Below are 21494 nucleotides of genomic sequence, written 5' to 3' on the forward strand. Positions count from 1 at the left end.
GTAAATAAATATATATAATATGAATTTTTTAAATTAATAAGAAATGGATGATGATGATGATGATGGGTGAAGTATTATCATGACCTAGCTGGGCACTAGTACCGCACAAAAACTGAAGTGCTGCGTGCATGAAAAAAAATGGCCGTGATCTTCATTCATCTTTGATAATTTAAGTAAAATAAATTACTTTTTAAAATTATTTTTTTATTTTTTATTAATTATTTCTTTTAATAATTTCCTGATCATTATTTTTATCCCTAATTCATAGTGTAATGTTTCTAATTTGCAATGTTGAAGAAATTTTCTGAAGCAACAGTTAAGGAATTTTAAATTTTAGGAAGAAGTTCGATCTTCCATATGGGAATTGGGAGCACAATGATAGACTCTTGTTTAATTTGTTAGTTGTTCTCTATAATTCTGTAGTTTTGCATCAACTTATGAAAAATAAATTTATAATAAACTTATCTTTAAATTGCATAGTTAAGAATATCTGCTGATTTTCTTTGATAAAAGTTTAATATTATTTGAATTGATCAAGTTATTGTTGAAATCTAAACTTCTCTTAATATATAGGTTTCAACAATAGTTAAATCATTATTTGAAGTTTGAATTCGACAATTTTTCCTACATTACAGTCTAACTTTGTTTAATCTAAATTATGCCTTGAACTTAGTTATTGTTCTTATATCGAGTTTAAGCGTGACAATTGCAAAGTTCAAGCCCCAGTATGATCAACCCCTAAAATAATTTTTAATTATGTTTACATATCATATAGTCCTATGTGTTGATCAATTAATTTTATTATAAAATAATTTAAATTTAAAAAGTTATTGATAATAAATTAAATAATATTTTGCTATTATCTGATACTTTGAGTAAAGTTTGTAGTAGTCTTTGGATTATGTTACCGAATGCATTTTCATCCTTTCACTAAAAAATGAATATATTTATCCATGTACATTAAATGAAAGAATAAATAGTTACTTAGTTAAAATTATATTTAATAAATAGTTACTTAATTAAAATTATATTTATTTTGATATTATATATATAAGGTATAATAATAAATTTAACACTCGACCTTGAAAACTTTAATCAATTTTACTCCAAAAAATTGTGTCCTTAAATACTTATTTAGTGTTTTCTACATAAGACATTATAACCCATTTGATTTGTCTAACCATGTCCTTTTAACCAATGAACTTCATAAGTAAAATGCTTATTGAACCAATCATTAAATTTCATGGATTAATGTTTATTACACTCAACCCATCTATAGACCACACTGACTCAACTAATTTAAACCAGTCTGATTCCACATATCAAATTATTCACTCCCCAAGGCTTAACCTCTAGCAATGTCTCTCTATATGCATAATATCGCAACAAAATAACTTTTACTTATTTAACGGACTACACCGTGATATTTAAATGGTTAATTTTTAATTTTGATCTTTAATATATTTGAACTTGAAATTGAAATTTAATATTTATAGTTTAATTTCTAACCTAATTTGATACTAACTTTTAGGATGTTAATAATTAGTTTAATTTATTAATATCAACTTTCAATTAAAATATTATATAATTTGAATGCAGCTTCTTTTCAAGTTCGCATTACTTATTTTGACAATGGCTAATTTCAATTTTAACCCTTAAAACTATTATTTTGTAAAGTAAAATTTAATTTAAATGCTTTAATTTTTTATATAATTTAGTCCCTTTACTTTTATAATATTATTAACGATTAAAATGTCAGATATCAATTTTTATTAACAACACTAATTTTAAGGGGAAAAAAATCCTACTAACACTATTTTTTATAACATTTTTATTAGACTAGATGCCTAACAATAAAAGAGTAACTTTCAAAAAATAAATAAATAAATAAGTAAAGTAACATAGACCATGAACATGAACAGAGAAAGTAACAAAGCAACTAATATACTATTGTATATTTGTAATCAAAAGCATATCTTTCACAATCAAAATCATATATGAGGAAGAAAGAGGACAAAATTTTAAGAACAAATTTTCCAACCTTATAAAAATATTAGGCTTAGGGAAAAACAATAACAATCTATAATGCCTTTCGGACCACAGCAGTTCTCGTCCATCGATACCGTTACATACCTGTGCTTAGAATATCGACGAGAAGCAAATGGCTCCCCAGCTCGAGATGTGAAACAAAGACGTCTCAACGACAAAACGTGGCGGCGGCGGGTTATTGACTCAATCGATCATCAGCTATATGAACCTACCCCTCATTCCGAGATTCGCTTTTATTTTACTACCAAGAAAAAGAATAGGTAAAAGGGCAAAAAAAAAAAAAAGCCGCAATACAGTTCATTCTCTCACAAAAATAAAAGGAATTTCAATCTTCCAGATCAAAATCTGTACATATCAGAGAGCCCTGAATGAAGAGCGTCGTGCCCTGTCATGCTTCAATCTTCGGCTATTATCGATGTTTATAGGTTTCAATAGTCGTTCTGCTTCTAATTCGGATTGAAGGGAAGGTTGCAACCTCCTTAAATGTCCTTTGCATTGCTTATGGCAAGAAGAAGAATCGCTGCTGATGTCGTGTTCGAGAGGAGCAAATTGTTGTTGGTAGGGTGAGTACCACTTTGCTTGCAAATAAGCAAGAGATCTCCATGGAGGGAACGGCATTGAGTTTTGCTTGAGAGATGACCTAGCAGCTTCAACCATAAGTTGAAGCAACTGTTTCAACAGAGTCAAGGAACCAACATAGACAACTGGTAGTGAATTCAATATTCGGTCATAAGAATCAACTGCTCTAGCTATCTCGAAGTGGCTTCGGAAGTCGATATCGATGATCACACGCTCGGAATTCCCATTGCTGTAATTGACCACATCAATGTACTCATGATCACCTACATATATATGTCATAATTGGTTTTGTCAAAATTAATATCGTTTTACCGATTTATGCATAAATGAAAACCATTTTCTGGAAGGTTGCCTAGGAATGACATAAAATATAACAATACTTTTCATCATGAATGGTAGGGATAAAATCTCCAATACGGGAAATAAGGGTAACAAATACAGCGGTGCATAGATTTTCCACCATATGCAAGACATCTAGAAAGAATAAGCTCAAAAACGGTCCGATTTTCTATCTTCTAGACAAGAACAAACTCGAGTATGAAATGATCTAGAAACAAATTGAAACAAATATGCTTATACATATAGAGAGAGAGAGAGAGGAATCGAAAGCAGCTTGGGAAAATTTAGGATTCAGAGGCTATTAGCATACCTCCAGGGACTTTGCCACTACGCTGCCACCTCGATACACAAACAGCAGCATCATACCCAGACAGCCTCAACAGCTTTACAAGGGAATACCTTATGCAACTGGCATTACATGGACCCGACTTCACAGAGTGTAGGTCCGTCTCACCCATCGATAATATAAGTGAATGAACCACAGACAACAAGTCCATATCATAGTGACACACAGAGTGCTTATAGTACTGCAACACAACAGAGCAAACCAAAAGAGAATTAGATGAGCAATAAGATTCAAGTAAATGCTTTCCATAGTAAAAGAATATGTTAAAAGGACAAACACCAACATCGAACGTGATATAATGAGAAGAAAAAACAGATTTACACATTAACAAGGCAACCTTATGGGAAACTTAACATTTCAGTGTGTTATATAAACTCGGATATCGACATCCGACATTTATCATCATATATTCATATTTCGACACAACTTCATCCTAGCCACCCCAATCAACCAATACACTTTACTGATCAACCTCAGTTTAAAAAATTTATGAGGATTGATTCAAGAGAAACAATTCACGATACAGATATTAAACGTGTGAAATCGAAAGGGAACATGGGAATAGATATACAAATCAACCCAAACACCACTCTTTCCTCCTCCTCTAGTTGCAACAATCATAATTTTATACTAATGAAGTGGCAAACATGGATAAAACAACCATTATCAAAGAAGAGACCATGTAACAAAGGGGTCTCAAATAAGTGAGGCAAATCATAAATCCACAATACCAATAAGCATATCTGAATTATGAACAAATAACCATATATAGGAGTTTCTAATGAATTGACATATTCTTCAATCCCTAAACATGTAAACAAGGTTTTTGTGATTGTTTATATGAAGAAAAAAATTACTAAAGCTTCATATTTCAAGCTCAATATTATGGTTTGCTGTTATATTATGAAGGCATATTTACCACAAAAATTCATTTCTCATTCTCAAAATAGGTCCATTCAAGAACCCATGATATTCATACTTGCAACCTAATATAAATATATATAATAAAAAAAAGTAAATTTCCTTAGGATATTCAGCTCCATGGCTTTATCTTAGACCAAAAAATTAACCATAATAATGAAAATAAACAATTTCAAAAAGAGAAAACGTGAGCTTCAAGCCTTAAACCCTTAATTAAGCTAGTTCTTCCACTTATAAATTAAAACAAATATATATATATCAAGAAGAAGATTACGGTAAAACCCAAAACCCAATGTTGAAAATAAATTTTTGAAAAAAATTAAAGAAAAACCTCAAATTTCTTAAACAAATCAAAATGAACTCCTAAAAGAAGGAAACAAATTCATCTCAAAAGGAAATAATTAATAGATAATACTAACAGAGATTTTATCAGCGAGGTGGATAAGATCGGTGAAGCCGGACTCGCTATCGCTACTACACCAAGAATCGGCACCGGCGCTCCCACCGTTATTTTCCAGGAAATCACTAACCATTAAAGCCAAATCATGTTCACTTTCATTGCTAAACCCCCACAAACTATTATTATTAGAATTACTATTGTTATTTTTATGATCCCCCGCGGATATCCATAAACTGCACTCCATCATCGTCACAACACACCGCCGCCACCGTCGCCGTCGTCCGATCACAATTTTCCCCGTCCCTCCTCACACCGACAACCAAAAAAGGGGTGGCGTTCTCGTAATTTTGTTTGAAAACTAGGGGCTATTTTATTGGGGGATAAGGCAAAGAACAGAGAGGGAGAGAAAGGGGAAATTGCAAACGAAATATTTGACGATTGAACGGAGAAGAAGAGGTTTTATTTTAAAATGGCGGAAATGTGAAATGACGAAAATGGGTTCCAGTTTTTCCGTTATGACAGAGATGAAGTTAGTTTTGTTTTTTTTTTTTTTTAATTATTATCATTTTTTTGTTGGATAACTAACATTTTTTATTTATGGTAATATTTTTATATTAATTGCAGTGTTTTTTATTTTTCTGATAAATTTTAATTATTAAAAATAGTAAATTTCTTAATATAATATTTTTTAGAAAAATATAATCATAATAATATGTATATTTCTTTTATTCTAAATAAGGTTTCTGTATCAAGACGTGATTAAGGGTTCATTCATTTGAAGATTACCTTTTTTTATTTTTTGGGATTTTTTTGTGATTTTTTTTATTAACGTTAATTTATTTTTATTTTTTTTGAAAAAAGATGCATCTTATGACATATAGTTTTTTATTAAATACGGATTTTTTTTTGTATAAATAATCTTAAGTAAACAAAAAATATAAAATAAAAGTAAAATAAAATTCTTTGTGTTGACCCGATAATCAAGATGTTCACTATCTCAAGTATAATTTAAATTCAATTCTCATTAATTACATTATTATCAGACATTTATCTTCATTTTATAATACGAAAAAAAAAGTAAAAAAGTACAATTCACAAGCCTCTAACTAAAAGCTTCATTGGTTAGTAATAATAAATAGATCATCACATTCTTTATCTGAAAATCATAATTGATTTTCTTTAAATAATAGGTAAGGTGAGTGACATGAATGATTAGGTTTAATTGCTATCATAAATTTGAGTATATATCAATTCATTTTTAAATCGATATAAAATTAAAAATTAAAATAAAAAATTTATGGTTAAATTGGTAATCGAACTTATTAAATTATCGGTCCAGTTTTTAAAACATCATGTAAGGTTTATTCTTTTTTTATACAGAAAAGATTCAATCTGACCATATTCTAAAAATAATAATATAAATTAAATGAATTGTAGATTTTTTTAAAATATATATATAATTACAATAAAAAATAATACCTATTGAAAAACTACAATTAAAATTAAATTATTATAACACAAAAATAAATCGAAATCAAAATAGATTTTATTTCTCATGAAAACTTAAACCAAAATTAATTTTTCGAGTGCGCTAAAGTGCATTATCCTCTTATTTAAGGGTTGGGGAGAAATTATAGATAGTTCTAGGTCAGGGGCAAAGCCAGAAAATTTTTTTAAGAGGAGCCGAAATTAAATTGTAATTTTTATGATAGTAAAAATATTTATAATATTATCTTTATAATATTGAAAGGATTAAGTCAAATTTTTATCACTTTTACCTTTACTAATTTAAAATCTTAAAACTCTTAAATGAATAAATAATAATTATATCAAAAAGAACAGCCAGCCCTTTAGATTCGCTCTTGTTCTAAGTATTGTATCAAAAAGAACAGATATGATAAGAACCAATAATTATATTAATGTTCAAAATATATATGCATAATTTATACAAAATAAAATTCAAAGACTCAAATTTATTATTTTCCCAAGTATTGTTGTACAAATTTTATTGCCTCTATTATTGAGAATTGGCTTTAAATATATGGTGAGTTATGAAATCCAACCAAAAGTGCTATAAATCTTTAATTTGCAATTAATAATTGAATGCACCTAACTTGGCAATACCCAATATGTATAACATTAATTTTTTTTTTCAATTTCCAAAATGTTAAAGTTTTCATAAATCACCAACTTTTAGGTCTAGGAATTTGAGCTAACTTAAGCTTTAATTTTTCTTTTCCAAATTCAAATTACATTTAATAATAAAATTAAATCAATTAAATCGATTAAATTACTGATATTAATTAAAAATAATAGGTAAAAAAAAAGAAATCAACAATTTAAAAAAAAAACATTTTTTTATTTTTTTATTTTTAACAAGAAAATTAAATATATCTTAATTAAACATATTCTTAAACTATTATTATTAGTATATAATATTTTTTAAGTTTTCAAAGTGATCGAAATTAAACAGCTCAACTCATTAAATCGAAAACCAAAGTTTCAATTGATTCTACCTCTAATTTAGTTTTTTCAAGACTTCAAGTTCTGATAATTAAAAAGAAAAAAATAAAGGGGCAAAACAACAAATTGTAATATAAAATAAGGATAAAGTGAACTTGATAATTTTTTCAATTTAATTTTTAAAATTCTTTTTGTTCATATTACTACCTAAACGTCACTATTTTTCTTAATTTTAGCTCATTTGATAATATAACGCTTTAATATTATATTATGCCATCATCTAAAAATTATAATTTTTTAAAAATTAATTAATAACATAATATAATTTTATAATGTCATATCATCACATAAATTAAAATTAAAAATTTTATTAAATTCAAATACTAATGTAAACCAGAAAAACTGAAAAACTAAATTAAAAGAGTTAACAAATTTAAGATTTAAATGTTATTTTCTCCTTAGAAAATAAGGTAACATAAATGGACAAACTTTAGTAAAAAAAAAAATTGGTGGTCCAAATTGGGTTAGGACCAAGTCAGCACTCAGCACCTACCTTAAATAGAATAGGAAAAGAAAAGTGTACATATTCATTATTATTATTATTATTATTACAACAACAAAAAAGTTTGAATGATTATGACTTTTCCCATCACATCATTATAATTTTTTAATTATTGATACATAATTTTAATTTTTTTAATTTAAACTTTAAATTCTGAACCCTAAGCACTAACTCTAACTCTTATATTTGATCTTGAATCTTAAATTCTAAATTTAGATTTAATATTTGGGGTTCAAGATCTAGAATTTAAGATTCGGAATAAAAGAATTATCAAAATTATATATTAATAATATGAAAATTAAAATATCATTAAATAATTAAAAAGAGATTAAAATAATATAATAAAAAAGGTCCATAAAATAATTCTCACATATATATATATATATTATAATTAGTTGTCTAACCATATTGTAAAATTCTATTTTATGAACTCAGTCAAATTTAAATATTTGAATTTAGGAATACTTACAATTGACCTTCAAAAAAAGATGAATCCTTATAATTGAATTAAAAGAAAATTCAACTTTTTTATTCATTGACCGAATGCTTCTTCCAAATAAGTCCAATGTCTTTTTTGTGTTTGATCCACAAAAACTAAAAGACAAATAAACCTTTTTTATTTCACTTTTTTTGCATTTTTTCCCCAATTACTTCTTTATTATAATTTTGTAAAAAAATTAAAATTAAGCCAGTAAAATATGGCTACAAAAGATAAAATAAATAATCAGGAAAAAATATTAATATTCGCTAATAAAAATAGTTTTCTTTAAGTTACTCCAAAAAAAAATTTGCCTTAATATTCTCATATATGAGAGACACTTGTATTAGCTTAGAGTTGACATATCTACAAACCTAAACCATAGCCCCGTCCTGTTATGATTAAAAATAATAAAATATTAACTTCATTAAATTTTTTTAAAAACTATTATTAAATAATATATTTTGTTCCTCGCAAAAGAAACTAGAAAACAGAACAGCAATTTGCATTGGCTCTAGGCAGCTCATTGATAAACTTTTTTATTAGTATTAGTATGATTATTAGGTTAATTGTTTTTTCGACTATAGGTAAAATTTATTAAATCTTTTTTTTATTATTTTCTTGTGATATATTGAAATTAAAAAAATACTTAATAACCAATTGACAAAAAAAAAAGTACTATAACGGCAGCCGGCTTGTTTGTAATGTCGGTAATCATAGGTGCAACAAATGCTGAATCTCCATGGAAGGGGAATCTAATAATTGCATGAAAAAGATGGATCTTAAACAAGGGAATCAAATTATTCCCTTGTAAAAGAAATGCAAATGCCAATTCATCCTACCTTTGCTTATTCCCAAGGCAATGGGACTATGGTAGATGGAATCAATAATGCAAGCTTTCCACAAATAATTTGTCCACTAACATCCAAATCCATTCATCATATCTACATTTAAACATGTTTATGGGACATGGTTTTAGATTAATTAAATCATTGCTTTCTGATTTGATTTGATTAAATAAATTATTAAAATTTTCATAAAAATATTAAAAATAAATTAAATTAATTTTTTTAATTTGATTTAATCGGTCCATACTTGTTTGCAAATCAATTAATTTAATTTCTCTAATCAGGCTAGTATCCTAATCAATTTTAAGTCTAACCAATAAGTTCAAATTATTTCAAATTTAAACCAATTTAGGTTCAAATCATTTCGAGATTGACTTTTCAAGTGAAGTTATTATATCTCCAAATTATTTCAAGTTATTTTAAATCACTACAGATTCAAGTTATTTCGAATTTAAATCATTTCAAATTTAAATCGATGAAATTGAATTTAAATTTAAGCTAATGAGATTACCTTTTCAATTATCCCAATTAGAACAAAAGATAGAAAATACATAAATTATCCCATAGAGATAAATCACAAAGGATAGAAAATACATAAATTATCTTAGTAAAAGTAACACTTTTCTCCTGAATCCCTATACAACTTCGGTGGCTAAGATTTTGAAACACCAACAAGCTTGATTTATTGACACATACTCAAACTCACAGCTCAATCAACAACAAAAATCATGTTATGGATTCATTTCCATTAATTTAATAATTTGCTTTCCTAGGAAGTTGTGGATGAGAACAAACCTTTTTCCCTTTGTTTTTTTCGACACATTTAAAGTTATTATAATCCAGTTGTATGGGTTTATCAATTTAACCAATTTAATCAATTAGAATAAAAAAATTGTTAAAAAATTTGTAAATAATAAAAAAATTCAATTCAATCGCTCAATTGATACATAATATTTTAAATCAATCAACCTAATACTTTATTTAAATCAATATCCTAATATGTCCTAATCGATTAATCTAATCTAATTCAAACCACTATACTTATACATTAATCATATAAACAAAACAGAAAGTAGAGAGGGACCCACAGCATGTGGCTAACAAACAGCCATCAAGTGAGATGAGGGAACATTAGATAAACTTTCCTTGAGTTTTCTATTAGGTTTCTAAGGTTTTATCCACACCTGTCTCTTGGGGTGTCTCCATCTTTTTCTATACACCATGTGGACCATTTGGCACAATGGATATCCTTTTATGACTACTTGCAACAAAGGATAGACATTTGGCACAATGGATGTGATAGATACAAGGAACATGCCATGGACCATTTCTGTGGGTATTCAAGTTTATTTTATATATATACCAAACAGCTCACCATGCTAATACTATTGAATTAAATAAATGGACATTGCTATTTTTTTCAGGAATGCTTACTCTAGTATTCAATATGAAAAGGAAATGTCTATCCAAAACAGGGACAGCCTAGCCTTAGACGACAACAATAACACAACCATTTATATCCCAATTGCCAAACCTTTCTTTCCACAATTCAGTGCCAAATGGCCCAAATCTCCCTTCTAATTTGTCAGCAATAATGTAGTGATGGCAACAGGGCAGAGCACGGCACAGCAGGGCAGGATGGATTGGAATTTTAGCTGCCCAGACCAGCTCGAACCATCACCACCATGCCCTGACCCTAACTCTACGAATTCGACCCAACAATTTAATAAAGAATCCGACCCAATTATAATTTTATTTGTTTATTTTTGCTTCAAAGCAATTTGATTATATAAATTTATTAATAATACGTTAATATTGATAATCTTGCAAATACATATACATGTATTTTGCAAACAAATTTTGCTATGCTTACAAACAATATGTATAATATTATATACGTATATAGTTGGGCTATAATTTTGAGAAAGGAAGCAGAACATGAGTTTATATCAAGATTTAAAGCTAGTAATTACAAAGTTGTGCTGTTAATCAAGTGTATATTAAATAATTCAAAAAAGTTTCTTTAAAAATAAATAAACATCATAGGAGATAGTAGGAACGGGAAATCTAACTAAAATATAGAGAAGGGCAATATTGTAAATATCCCCAAGCAGGGCAAGACGGTAAATAAACTTGAACCTGACCCTAACCCAAATCCAATCTCAAAAAAGTCCAAATTTATTGGATCGGGTTAGGTCGGAACACATTGGTTTTAGATTTTTTTCCATCCCTAAATGCATATGGATTATCACAACAGAGAATTTATTTACTCATTGAATTGGGATTGGTTAGTATAATACAGTGATCCCCTATGGTGTACATTACTCTCACTTGTTCATGATTAAAATACCTTAGGCATCCTCATTTTGAGACCAACAAATGAAATTGTCCCAACGATATTTTCCCTTCCCCATAAATCATATCAACATCCATCTCGAGTTAGATTTTCAACTCTTATAAATTGTTTTCCATGACAAACAACATGCAATTTTCCTAGTTTAGCGGTGCATTCTCATCACACGCAACATCCACTAAAATCAGTCCCAGGCCTAAAGGTTACAAAGAAGGAAGTGATCACATGGGGTTAGAAAATGCAATAAATGATTTAATGTAGTTGACAAGAGTTAACACTCCCCATAATACAATACAAAGTAATGAGATCTTCACAGCTTTGTGGGAATAACAACTTTCGAGGCTATTACAATAAGTTAATAACTTTACACAACAAGGGTCTAAAACAAATGCCACAATTATTTGAAAGCTGTAAAGCAAATTGCACCAAGTAGGATTCTTAAGTACCTTCATGAGTGGCTGGCTGAAGTTTCCATTTTCAACACAGTCAAGGAATTAAACGTGAAAATGATCTGTTATCTCCTCAGTTGCCGCTGCAAAGCAGAAAAAAAAAACGACATATTACGTTCATAAAATTCTTAAATCATGATCATCTGGCAAGCTCATTTGTCACCCTTGGACATTTTTACATAACATGATAAGAAGTTAGCAGGCAAAGAATATAAATCTTTCCAGAAAATATATGCAGACCAATGGTCAAAATATTATTCATTTCATGTTTGACCTTTAAATAAGACACGGGCAAATAGCAAACAAGAACATACTCTTGGCTCATTGTTAGCTGCTCGGGTCTGTGCACTAGATGCTCTATCTACATCTGGTATTTTCTCTGGATTATCATGCTTATAAAATGCCTGTAAGGCCCTCCCCACGAACGGACGAATTATATTCACTTCCATAGCAGATAAATTTGGAATCTGGCCAATTTCAAGAGATTAGAGGCAAAGATATCAAGGGTGACACAAAGATCAGTGAGGAAATCCAGTTCATCTGAAGCATATTAGGAGGAAAAAATTTTAGCAATGTGCCTAAATATTGGCGATAATAAGTGTCAACAAATTCACAATGGCGGGATAAAAAACCATACTTTCACAGCAGATGTCCCACTGAACTTCTCCAAGCTAGTCTCAACTTTATGAATCCGTACATCCCTTATGTCTTCAATAAGAGATCTCACCTGTAAAATGGATTCATGACAATCTACTTGCAGAAGTCAAAAGGAAAATAAAAATAAGCTTAAAATAATCCTCTAGCTCACCATATACATGTCAGGAATGTCTTCACGTGCACTGCCATCCACAAAAAAGCAAAGTACTTAAAGACTTCATAACGTTAAATTGTATGATAGTAAGGAAAATGTCAAGGAAGGCTTACTGATCAAAGAGAAGTCTAGATATCTCCACATAATGAAATGGAAGCACCTGAAATGCCCCTTGAGATTCTCGTTCTCCTTCCAAAACCCGGGTCAAATTTTCTAGTCCACAACAAAAAGCAAGAAGAAACTTACAACATATTCAAAAGGCAGAACTGTAAAATAATACCCCCAACCAATAACCTAGCATATTCTCAACTCAACTTCTAAAGCCCTGCTTAAACGCTACATGTTCCCCAAACAATGAAGTTTAAACACATCATGATAAATGGACTTGTCTAGATAAAAAATCAAGTCGTCCTCTTGCCAATGAAAAGTTGGACCAGCCAACAACACAGGAAGGCAAGAGTAAAGGTATAAACAGACACTTGTGCTTATAAGCTATTCGAGTTCAACTCGGAAAAAAAACTCAATTTCATCTCAATTATTGTCTAGTCAAGCTCAAACCATTAAGCGAGTCAAATTAGAATATCTTAATGCTTGAACTCAAATTAGACTCAAGTATCTCCCAAGCCTAATGTTTTCTTTATTTTAGATTTTGTTCGTATTGAAAATTTTCTATTCAAAACACGAACTCAAGATTAAGCTCAAGTATAAATAATTGAGCTTGAAATTGAACATGAGAGTTGAGATCATATTTTACTATTTAAACAAACTTAATTGAGCCAGCTAAAACAAATTGATCTTTATTCCAAGTCAAGCTCAAGCTTTAAGAGTTAAACTTGATCCAATTCAATCTAAGCTTCAAGCCTCAAATTTCAAGTGGACCACAAGCTCGAATTGCTTACAAGGTAAACTCCAGTTACACCAAAAGGAAGAAACAACGAGGTATTATATTACGCCCGCGAAACATAACAAACATTCCATCATTTTACTTAATTCGTTGTCAAATCGTGGTGGCACTAGAGAAACATGAAGCAAACCAAAGTAAACACCAAAACCATCTCCTATTTGAGCATACAGATGAAAATATATGAAACAATTTAACTTAAAAGGTGACTAACCAACTGACATCCACTGAGGAGGCCGAATTGCGCATTTTCCTCTCTTCTTTAAAGCCACCGCGAGCCACAACGGCACCTGGGATGCTATTTGCGGTAAAAATGGACCAAAATCACCCTGTCATTTCATCATAATCATAATCAAAAACAAATTACCCAAATAATCTTTAAAAAAGGGATGGGACAAACAGATTTGAAGATTACGCAGATGAAATTGAGAGGATCCATTCGCATGTTTGGGACAATCTCTATCAGTTCATCTTCAGCCATAAATTCCACCTAATTTAACCAAACAGAACGAAAGATTAAGTAAAATGACCACTTCAAAACAGTAGAAAGAGCAAGAAAAGAAGGGCGGGAAACCTCTTCGGCTGAGAAAAGAGAGATATGAGGATCAGATTGGCCAGCCATGTCCGCAAAGCAATCTAGGGTTTTTCAAGTCCAGAAATTGGATGAACTGGGCAATAATTTAGGCTTCAGAGATTAATCAACTGGGAAACTGACTCGGAAAACCCAAAGGAAATGCAGAACTGAGTTGAGACTCGCCCGAGTTGAAATACTGAGTCTAAGAATCGGTGTAGACGGAACCCTATATCTCTTTCTCTGTCTTCTTATTGGCGGGAAACTATGCACGCATCACAACGCGCCAAAACCAAAACAACGATTTTAAAAATTTTCAAAATATTTCTTCGATGAAAAAATAAATTAAATCATAATAATTCAAACGTGAAATACAATAGTTATCATAGTTTTAGATTAAATATTTCTATTTTCTTATTTTTGTTTATCTCTTTTTTCTAATACTTCAAAATAAATATTATAAATTAACTTCCTTAAAAAATAATCAATTTCATCATTACATCAACAATCACATTTAGTATAATATCATGATTTATTCAATAAAAATTAATGACAATTTAATCGCCGTTCTAATTTTAAATAAAAAATTATTTATTAAATAATACTAGAATCTTTTATTATTAAATTATTTTTGGTTTAAATTGTTAATCGTTCATAAACATAATAATTGATTACTAACGCATCCAATTATATGTTAATGGCATAATCAATTAAGATGAGAACATATAGCAATGGAAACAGAAGGAAATTCATGACTTTCAGTTTTACACAACGTTGACAACCTAAGTTGACCATAAACAAGCAGCCAAGAATTAGAGTTACTTGTTCGTTCCTACACTGAAAGATAAACATCACAGTTTTCCTCAATCCTAATCTTCCTCGAAATCTGAGTCATCATTAACTTCTTCCTCAGTCTCGGAATCACTAACAACATAAGTTGTCTTGGTCCGGTTTGCCCTTTGTGGTCTAGCTCTTGGTTCCACAACCACAGCTACTTCTTCATCTTCATCGCTATCGATTTCCGGCATTGAAGACAGTGAAGAACCGCTCGTCTTCCCCAAGACCGAACCGCTTTTCTTGTTGAACGGTGACGCCCTCATTTTCCTCACTTTCTTTTCAGGCGATATCCCTGAACCCTCAGCTTCTGCTGCGGGTTTCAGCATTTGTGTCAAAAGCTTTTGTTGCTTGCCTGCTGCTGGACCTCTTTTCTTTGCTGCTGCAGGTGGCTTACTGGCTTTTGGAGCAGCCGGTTTTCGTCCTCCTTTCTTTGTTGCTGCTGGAGCTGGCTCGACAACCTCCAATTCTCCATCGCTGATGTTGATTTCGCCTATGCTCTCGGATAGAGAAATGACAGGATTCTTCTTAGTAGCAGCTGCCCTTTTGGCAGGCCCTTTCTTTCCAGCAGGTTCTTGAAACAATTCAGTTTCCATATCTGTGAGACAAAAATAACATAAGCTCAAATTCGTCACGATTATACAAATATAACATAAGCTCAAATTCACGTATAGCTTAAATACCAGCGGAATTATCAGGAGAGGAATCGATGTTATGCTTGGCAAGTCGCTCCCTTAGATCAGGAATATCAAAGTCGTTGTCATCATCATCATCACTATCATCCTGCTAATAAACATACAAGTAACTAAAAGTCATCAGTTGAAAGAGCAACAGGCATATATATAATCATATATAGGAAACGAAGAACCGGACCTTCTTTGTCTTCTTCTTTGCACCGGCCCGGCCTTTGGGTTTAACAACAGCAGGAACATTTTCTGTAAAACAAAAAGTACAACCTTGATGAATAAAATGAAGTATGAGAGTAAAATGGGAAATAGATAATAGAGTCACAATCAAGCTGACCTGCTTCCATTGCTGTCGTAGACGAAATTTCTGAGGCTTCGGGTACTTGTGGGTCATCTTTCTTGTTTACCTTCTTCGGGTTTTTAGGTGCCACTGGTCTTCGAGCCTTCTTGCCAGCTACACCTCCCTTCGCTCTGTTTTTGCTGTTCTCTTCTTCTGCTTCCAGGTCTGCTTGATCTTGCTCCTGATTATAAGAAACAGAATGCATCAGAACACTGGTAAATGACAAGTACACAATTTAACTAAAAACAAGTTCTTGGTACATACGTCGAGTTGCTTCTCGAGTTCTTCAAGATCTTTCAGCCATAAAGACTTTGGAGTGTGTTTCCTCAACTCTTCAACCTCATGCTCAAGTTTATCCCTATCAGAACAAAGCTCTTGGACCTTCTCAAGGGTCAGAGTACCGATTGCCATGGATAACAGATAGTCATAATCACTTGCCCTTGTTGCTTCAGGGCTAAGTTCAGGTTCCCCTTCATGATCAATATCCCCCGCCACTGCTACTTCAACAGCTTTCGTTTTCTTCGGGAATGGAGTAAACCCTTTTTCTTGTAGCTCAAGGAACAAGTCAGCTCTCTTCCTATTGTTCACAATGATGTTCCCCTTAACAACATCAAGGATAAACCTGACTTTGTTATCCATTTTCAATAACTCGAGTTCAAGAGTGTCCAACATATGTTTCTGCAGCAAATGATACAAAATTTTAATCAACATCACTGTTCAAACATTTTAATTACTCAGAATAAGCTCAAGTGAGACTCACCCTTCGTTTCTCGTAAAATTCGAGCCTTAAGTGATAAAATTCGTCAAGTACTACAGTAAAACAAATTATGGTCAGATTGCGACAATTTACATGCTATTGTTACTACATTAAAATACGTAAAAGTGTGGCACATACTTTCCTCAGGGGTGTCATATTTCTTGATCATCCCTCTCGAATCAAACAAGTGCATGTTACTTGTGCTAACAGTTGTTGTTAGCTTAAACTTCTTCATCAAACCCTCTTGCTTGGCCAACATCATGTTCTCTTCAGTCATGAAGACCTCAAAATGTACAGTTCTATCATCACTGTATTGCTTAAATTCCTACAATGAGATGTACTAACGTATCAGATGGAAGTTCTTAAAAGAAATGTCAATCGAAAGTAGAGAAAATTACCTTGATGAATGAATCATTTGCTGTTATGATGGATTCCAAAAATTCCTTATAATCTTGAGTCCACCTACGGATTGGAAGTTCAGTTATTTTCAGTGTGGTCTCATCAACCTCCTCTACAATCCCACTTATGGTGTAGGTAACACCAGATTCTTTTGATGCGGTTTTCTCAATAGTCCCTTTGAAACCTCGGTACCACGGATGCATGGGCTCCATTGGTTCACCATTTAGCAAACGCCTCACATTTGCCACTATATCTCTTGGATTATAGTTCGGGATATAAGAGCTCCATCCTGTCCCAATTCCTTCACTTCCGTTCACGAGAACCATTGGTATAACAGGTACATACCTGAAAAACAAGAACAAAGGAACAAATTTTAATGTATATACGATTAAACAACAAAGCATTAAGTACAATGAAGTAAAATTTACCAGGAAGGCTCAATGGATTGGCCATCTTCATTCAAGTAATCGAGCAGGCCATCATCATCCTTGCGGAACAGATATCGAGTAATGGTAGTAAGATTGGTAAAAATGTACCTTGCACTTGCTGCATCTTTGCCACCCTATGAAATGTAAAAGAAGTAAGCATTACATATATGGGGAAAATAGTAAACATACTGATAAGATGGCATAAACTGATACAATTTCTCAACCAAGATGAACATCAACTAACCTGGTTACGAGTACCAAATTGACCCCCAGGACGAAGAAGATTTATGTTGTTACTGCCCACAAAATCCTGGGCCATTCCAACAATGGTACTACAAAGACTCTGCTCACCATGATGGTAAGCAGAATGCTCCGAAACATAACCCGAAAATTGAGAAACCTTTGCCTCATGTACAAAATTCCTCTTGAAAGCACAGAAAAGGATCTTCCGTTGACCAGGCTTCAGGCCATCAACCATGGAAGGAATTGATCTTTGAAGATCAGCCATGGAAAACAGAATAAGTTCCTTATTAATGAAGTCGCTATAATTGATGAGTTTATCATTGTGATCAAGGTGCGTGCCCGGCTGCAACACACAAACGTAAGAAAATTCCACCAAGATCAGAATTTAGATTCTTTAAAAACAATGCATTTTATGTTTTTAAAAAATATATATATAACTATTGCATACCTCAAACTGTCGCAGCCAATTCTTCCTTGCTTCTATCTTCTTCTTACTAAAAGCAAGCTCGATTGCATCACCATCCCTATCACCTTCCCATACAAACTCTTTCATGTGCTTATCAATATCTTTGAAGTATTTCTTCCCTTCAGGTCCCGTGCTGGTTCCCAACCCCTACAACATAATAGCATTAGTGAAAAACCGCTACAAGACCGTGAAGAGGTTAACACCAGAAATAAGTATACAAACCTTATAGTACTTTATTTTCCAGCTCTTTGCATTATTCCCCAAACTTTCCTTCCAAGCTTGGTACTCAGGCATAGTATAAAAACATAACTCCTCCTCCTGTTTGTTGACTTTGCGAGTAGCCTATACAAAGAAAAAGCATTAACAAAAGACTCTACAACACATCAAACACGTACATTATTACTAACCAAAGACAAATACTGACCTTCACAATAGGAGTTATAAACTCAACCATGAATGATTTAACTTTTAGCAAAGAAGGCCAGAAGGAATGAATAAAATTGATCAGCAGCCCTTTGATATGAGAACCATCATGATCCTGAGAAAAGTGCAGAGTTTGAGATTATTTACAGCAACATGATAGTTATTAGCATGATGGCAAACGAAGATAGTAACTGAAAACAAAATAAGGTGAGAAAACTGCTTTGAAACACTAAACCTGATCAGTCATTATCATCAAATGCCCATATCTCAAAGATTTGACATCAGTATACTCCTTGTTCTGCTGCAATCCAAGAATTCGCTTAAGATTTTGTATTTCAGCATTCTCCATTAACTGCTTATGGCTGGCTTCCCTCACATTCAGTAGTTTACCTCTCAGTGGGTAAACACCATAGTGGTTTCGACCTACAACAGAAAGACCAGCCACCTGCAAAAACAAAAAACCATTAAGAAATCAAAACTAACCTAACATAGTTACATTATGTAAAGAGAAATGCATCATAATTATAAATTTAATATGAGATTTTAGAAAGGCGGCAACTTACAGCAAGAGATTTTGCTGAATCCCCTTCCGTCAATATCAATGTGCATTTGTCCGAATTCCGTCCCCCAGCTTCATTAGCATCATCTAGCTTGGGGATTCCTCGAATACTACCTGACTTAGTTCCATCAGTCTTCTTAAGATCTTTGCTATGTTTGAATTCTGCCCACTGGAGCAAATTATCCACAACTCCAGACTTCGCAACTGCAATCAATTCACCAGCCGTGTAGCACGTAAGTAAATAAATTTATCGCTAACCATACTTAAATACAAGTGAGCTATATTAACAAACCTTTCTTCAAAAAATCTTCAGGAAGTTCACATTTGGAGCCGAAACTGCTCTGACGAAGAGTCAAAGTTTCCTTGGTTTGCGAATCAAAAGCAGGGTTGTCAATAAGAGCATTGACAAAAACCCACAGATGATTCTTCACATTATGTGCTTTGACATTAGCATTCTTGTTCTTCTTATTTACAGCATTCATCACATAATTAGATATCTGGTTGGTAACATAGTCAACATGGGTTCCACCCTTGATTGTAGCAATACTATTGACAAAGCTGACCTGGTAAGTACGGCAAAATCAAGAATATTAGCATAAACTACTCTAAAAATATAATCTCAGAAACTATTGACGAAGCTGACCTGTTGAAACTGCCCTTCGCTGAGACTAACACAAACTTCCCATCTTGCATTAACCTTCTCAGAAATCCTGGTAAAACAAACATCTTTAAGTGATTAAGACACATTCAATTGTAACATAAACAAAAAAAACACCAAATGAAATTCATAGTACAGACCTTGGGAGAGGTTCGCTCTTATTTTTAGAGGCAGCACTAAGGTAAAGGTTGACATAATCAAGAAATGATTTCACGGCAATGCGTTTCCCATTCAGCTCAACCTTCACGGTCTTGCCAAGACAACCAGCTAAATCAAACACCCTCTTCCTCATCAATGCAACCACATCATCCTCCAGGTGAGTCATGTTAAATTTGGCCAAGTCTGGCTTAAATGTAACCCTTGTCCAATTCTCGCCCTCTTTACATTTTGTTATAACAGGCTCAGTTTTGTTTCCCATATTGTTTTTAAATACCTACAAGAAAAACAACAGTTCACCTTAGTGCAAACCATTTCCAAGGAACCAAAAAAATACTACTCATAACAACTGAAACATTAAACCTAAATTATATATGTAGTTTCGTTTCATATTCAAAACCACATCCACGTTAAAAGATAACTATCACTTAAAGCTTCAACCATAGAAACAGATACACTACAGCGAAATTTCATTTCAACAATCAAATAGGAAAAACCCACATCCATACACGCATTTTTTTCTGATTTTTGCTTCCCACGCCTGGAACCAGGAAAAATCGATCATAAAGTAAGTATATTTCAAATCACATCCCCAGTAAACAAAACCATTTGCTTATATCTTCAACCATAGCAATGAATAGACAACATGGAAACTTTCAAATTAATAATCAAGTAGAAAAATCCAACATCCATGTTATTCTCGATTTCGCTTTCCAAAACAATAACCTAAAAGAAATGAAGAGAAAGAATACCTGCTTATACTTCTTCTGCCGTTTTCCATCAGCAGTTTCGATAACAAACTCAGTCGAAAATATATTCGTAAGCTTAGCTCCGTACCCATTTCTCCCACCGGTCGTCTTTTTAACATTGTCGTCATAGTTACTGCTAGTCAACAAATGGCCGAAAATCAACTCCGGGACATAAACCTTCTCCTCCTGATGAATCTCAACGGGAACTCCATCCCCGTTATTGTAAACCGAAATCAAGTTCTGCTCCGCATCAATCACCACTTTAATGGAATCCATGGATGGATCCCGTTGTTTATTATCGGCGGCATTGACTAAGATCTCGTCGAAGATCTTGTAAAGTCCCGGGACGTACTTTATGTCTCGGTGGACCATCTCATCGTTCTCGTACACCCATAGGCGCTGAGTGTGCTGTTCAATGGAACCGATGTAGGTATCGGGTCGGAGAAGGATGTGTTCTAATTGGGTCTTCTTTTGGTAGGTTTCCTCTATAGTTTTGGAGGCTTTAGTGTTTACATTGTTGCTGCTTTGCAGCGGGAGCTTCGAATCTGCAACCATGGTGGATTAGGGGTTTTTTTCTTAGACGGAGGGACTTTTTCTTCTTTTTTTTAGGGGGGGAGGGGTTGGAGGGGGATTTGTTGATCGGAGAGTAACGTTACAGAGAGGGAGGGTTTAATTTGAGGAAGGGGCCGAGCAATTTTGAATTTGATATTTGAATTTTTTGGGCGG

At 32.4% G+C, this 21494-nt stretch overlaps 3 protein-coding genes across 4 annotated transcripts; all 3 read right to left on the bottom strand.

The window, feature by feature from the left end:
* Window positions 1-1928: 1928 nt before the first annotated feature.
* LOC107934415 (uncharacterized) lies at window positions 1929-5080 on the bottom strand. Its single transcript, XM_016866845.2, has 3 exons — window positions 4654-5080; window positions 3278-3494; window positions 1929-2891 (listed from the first exon to the last, which is right to left on the bottom strand). Exons 1-3 carry the CDS (start codon window positions 4879-4881, stop codon window positions 2404-2406), a joined length of 933 nt encoding a protein of 310 aa, XP_016722334.2. The 5' UTR covers window positions 4882-5080; the 3' UTR covers window positions 1929-2403.
* A 6476-nt stretch (window positions 5081-11556) lies between these two features.
* On the bottom strand, window positions 11557-14438 carry LOC107934367 (DNA replication complex GINS protein PSF2). The gene is made up of 8 exons (XM_016866791.2): window positions 14074-14438; window positions 13915-13989; window positions 13714-13828; window positions 12712-12811; window positions 12596-12626; window positions 12425-12514; window positions 12102-12254; window positions 11557-11870 (listed from the first exon to the last, which is right to left on the bottom strand). The coding sequence occupies exons 1-8, from the start codon at window positions 14119-14121 to the stop codon at window positions 11853-11855; spliced, it is 630 nt and encodes a 209-aa protein (XP_016722280.1). The 5' UTR covers window positions 14122-14438; the 3' UTR covers window positions 11557-11852.
* Window positions 14439-14796: 358 nt separating this feature from the next.
* Window positions 14797-21494, bottom strand: LOC107934399 (DNA topoisomerase 2). Of its 2 annotated transcripts, none has more exons than XM_016866824.2 (19): window positions 20772-21494; window positions 20004-20296; window positions 19849-19915; window positions 19498-19768; window positions 19210-19409; window positions 18882-19091; window positions 18648-18761; window positions 18446-18565; window positions 18206-18370; window positions 17759-18100; window positions 17515-17648; window positions 17086-17431; window positions 16826-17012; window positions 16691-16740; window positions 16195-16608; window positions 15928-16111; window positions 15778-15839; window positions 15588-15687; window positions 14797-15502 (listed from the first exon to the last, which is right to left on the bottom strand). In XM_016866824.2, the coding sequence occupies exons 1-19, from the start codon at window positions 21321-21323 to the stop codon at window positions 14940-14942; spliced, it is 4374 nt and encodes a 1457-aa protein (XP_016722313.2). In that variant the 5' UTR covers window positions 21324-21494; the 3' UTR covers window positions 14797-14939. The 2 variants fall into 2 exon arrangements, with proteins under 2 accessions (XP_016722313.2, XP_016722312.2); XM_016866823.2 differs by having other exon boundaries at window positions 15588-15690.

The sequence above is a fragment of the Gossypium hirsutum genome, chromosome A10 (assembly GCF_007990345.1).
Source record: "Gossypium hirsutum isolate 1008001.06 chromosome A10, Gossypium_hirsutum_v2.1, whole genome shotgun sequence".
Taxonomy (NCBI): domain Eukaryota; kingdom Viridiplantae; phylum Streptophyta; class Magnoliopsida; order Malvales; family Malvaceae; genus Gossypium; species Gossypium hirsutum.

Bases quoted from the DNA above. Each gene is read 5' to 3' on its own strand.
- LOC107934415 (XM_016866845.2), bottom strand. From the start codon at position 4,881: ATGATGGAGTGCAGTTTATGGATATCCGCGGGGGATCATAAAAATAAC. The intron at 3,495-4,653 runs GTTAGTATTATC...GTTGTGTTGCAG, and splicing joins ACCTCGCTGATAAAATCTCT to TACTATAAGCACTCTGTGTG. The intron at 2,892-3,277 runs GTATGCTAATAG...ATATATATGTAG, and splicing joins TAGTGGCAAAGTCCCTGGAG to GTGATCATGAGTACATTGAT.
- LOC107934367 (XM_016866791.2), bottom strand. From the start codon at position 14,121: ATGGCTGGCCAATCTGATCCTCATATCTCTCTTTTCTCAGCCGAAGAG. The intron at 13,990-14,073 runs GTTTCCCGCCCT...TGGTTAAATTAG, and splicing joins CTCTTTTCTCAGCCGAAGAG to GTGGAATTTATGGCTGAAGA. The intron at 13,829-13,914 runs GTAATCTTCAAA...ATGAAATGACAG, and splicing joins ATCCTCTCAATTTCATCTGC to GGTGATTTTGGTCCATTTTT.
- LOC107934399 (XM_016866823.2), bottom strand. From the start codon at position 21,323: ATGGTTGCAGATTCGAAGCTCCCGCTGCAAAGCAGCAACAATGTAAAC. The intron at 19,092-19,209 runs GTAAGTTGCCGC...TTGTTTTTGCAG, and splicing joins ATTCAGCAAAATCTCTTGCT to GTGGCTGGTCTTTCTGTTGT. The intron at 18,371-18,445 runs GTTTGTATACTT...ATTATGTTGTAG, and splicing joins GGAAAATAAAGTACTATAAG to GGGTTGGGAACCAGCACGGG.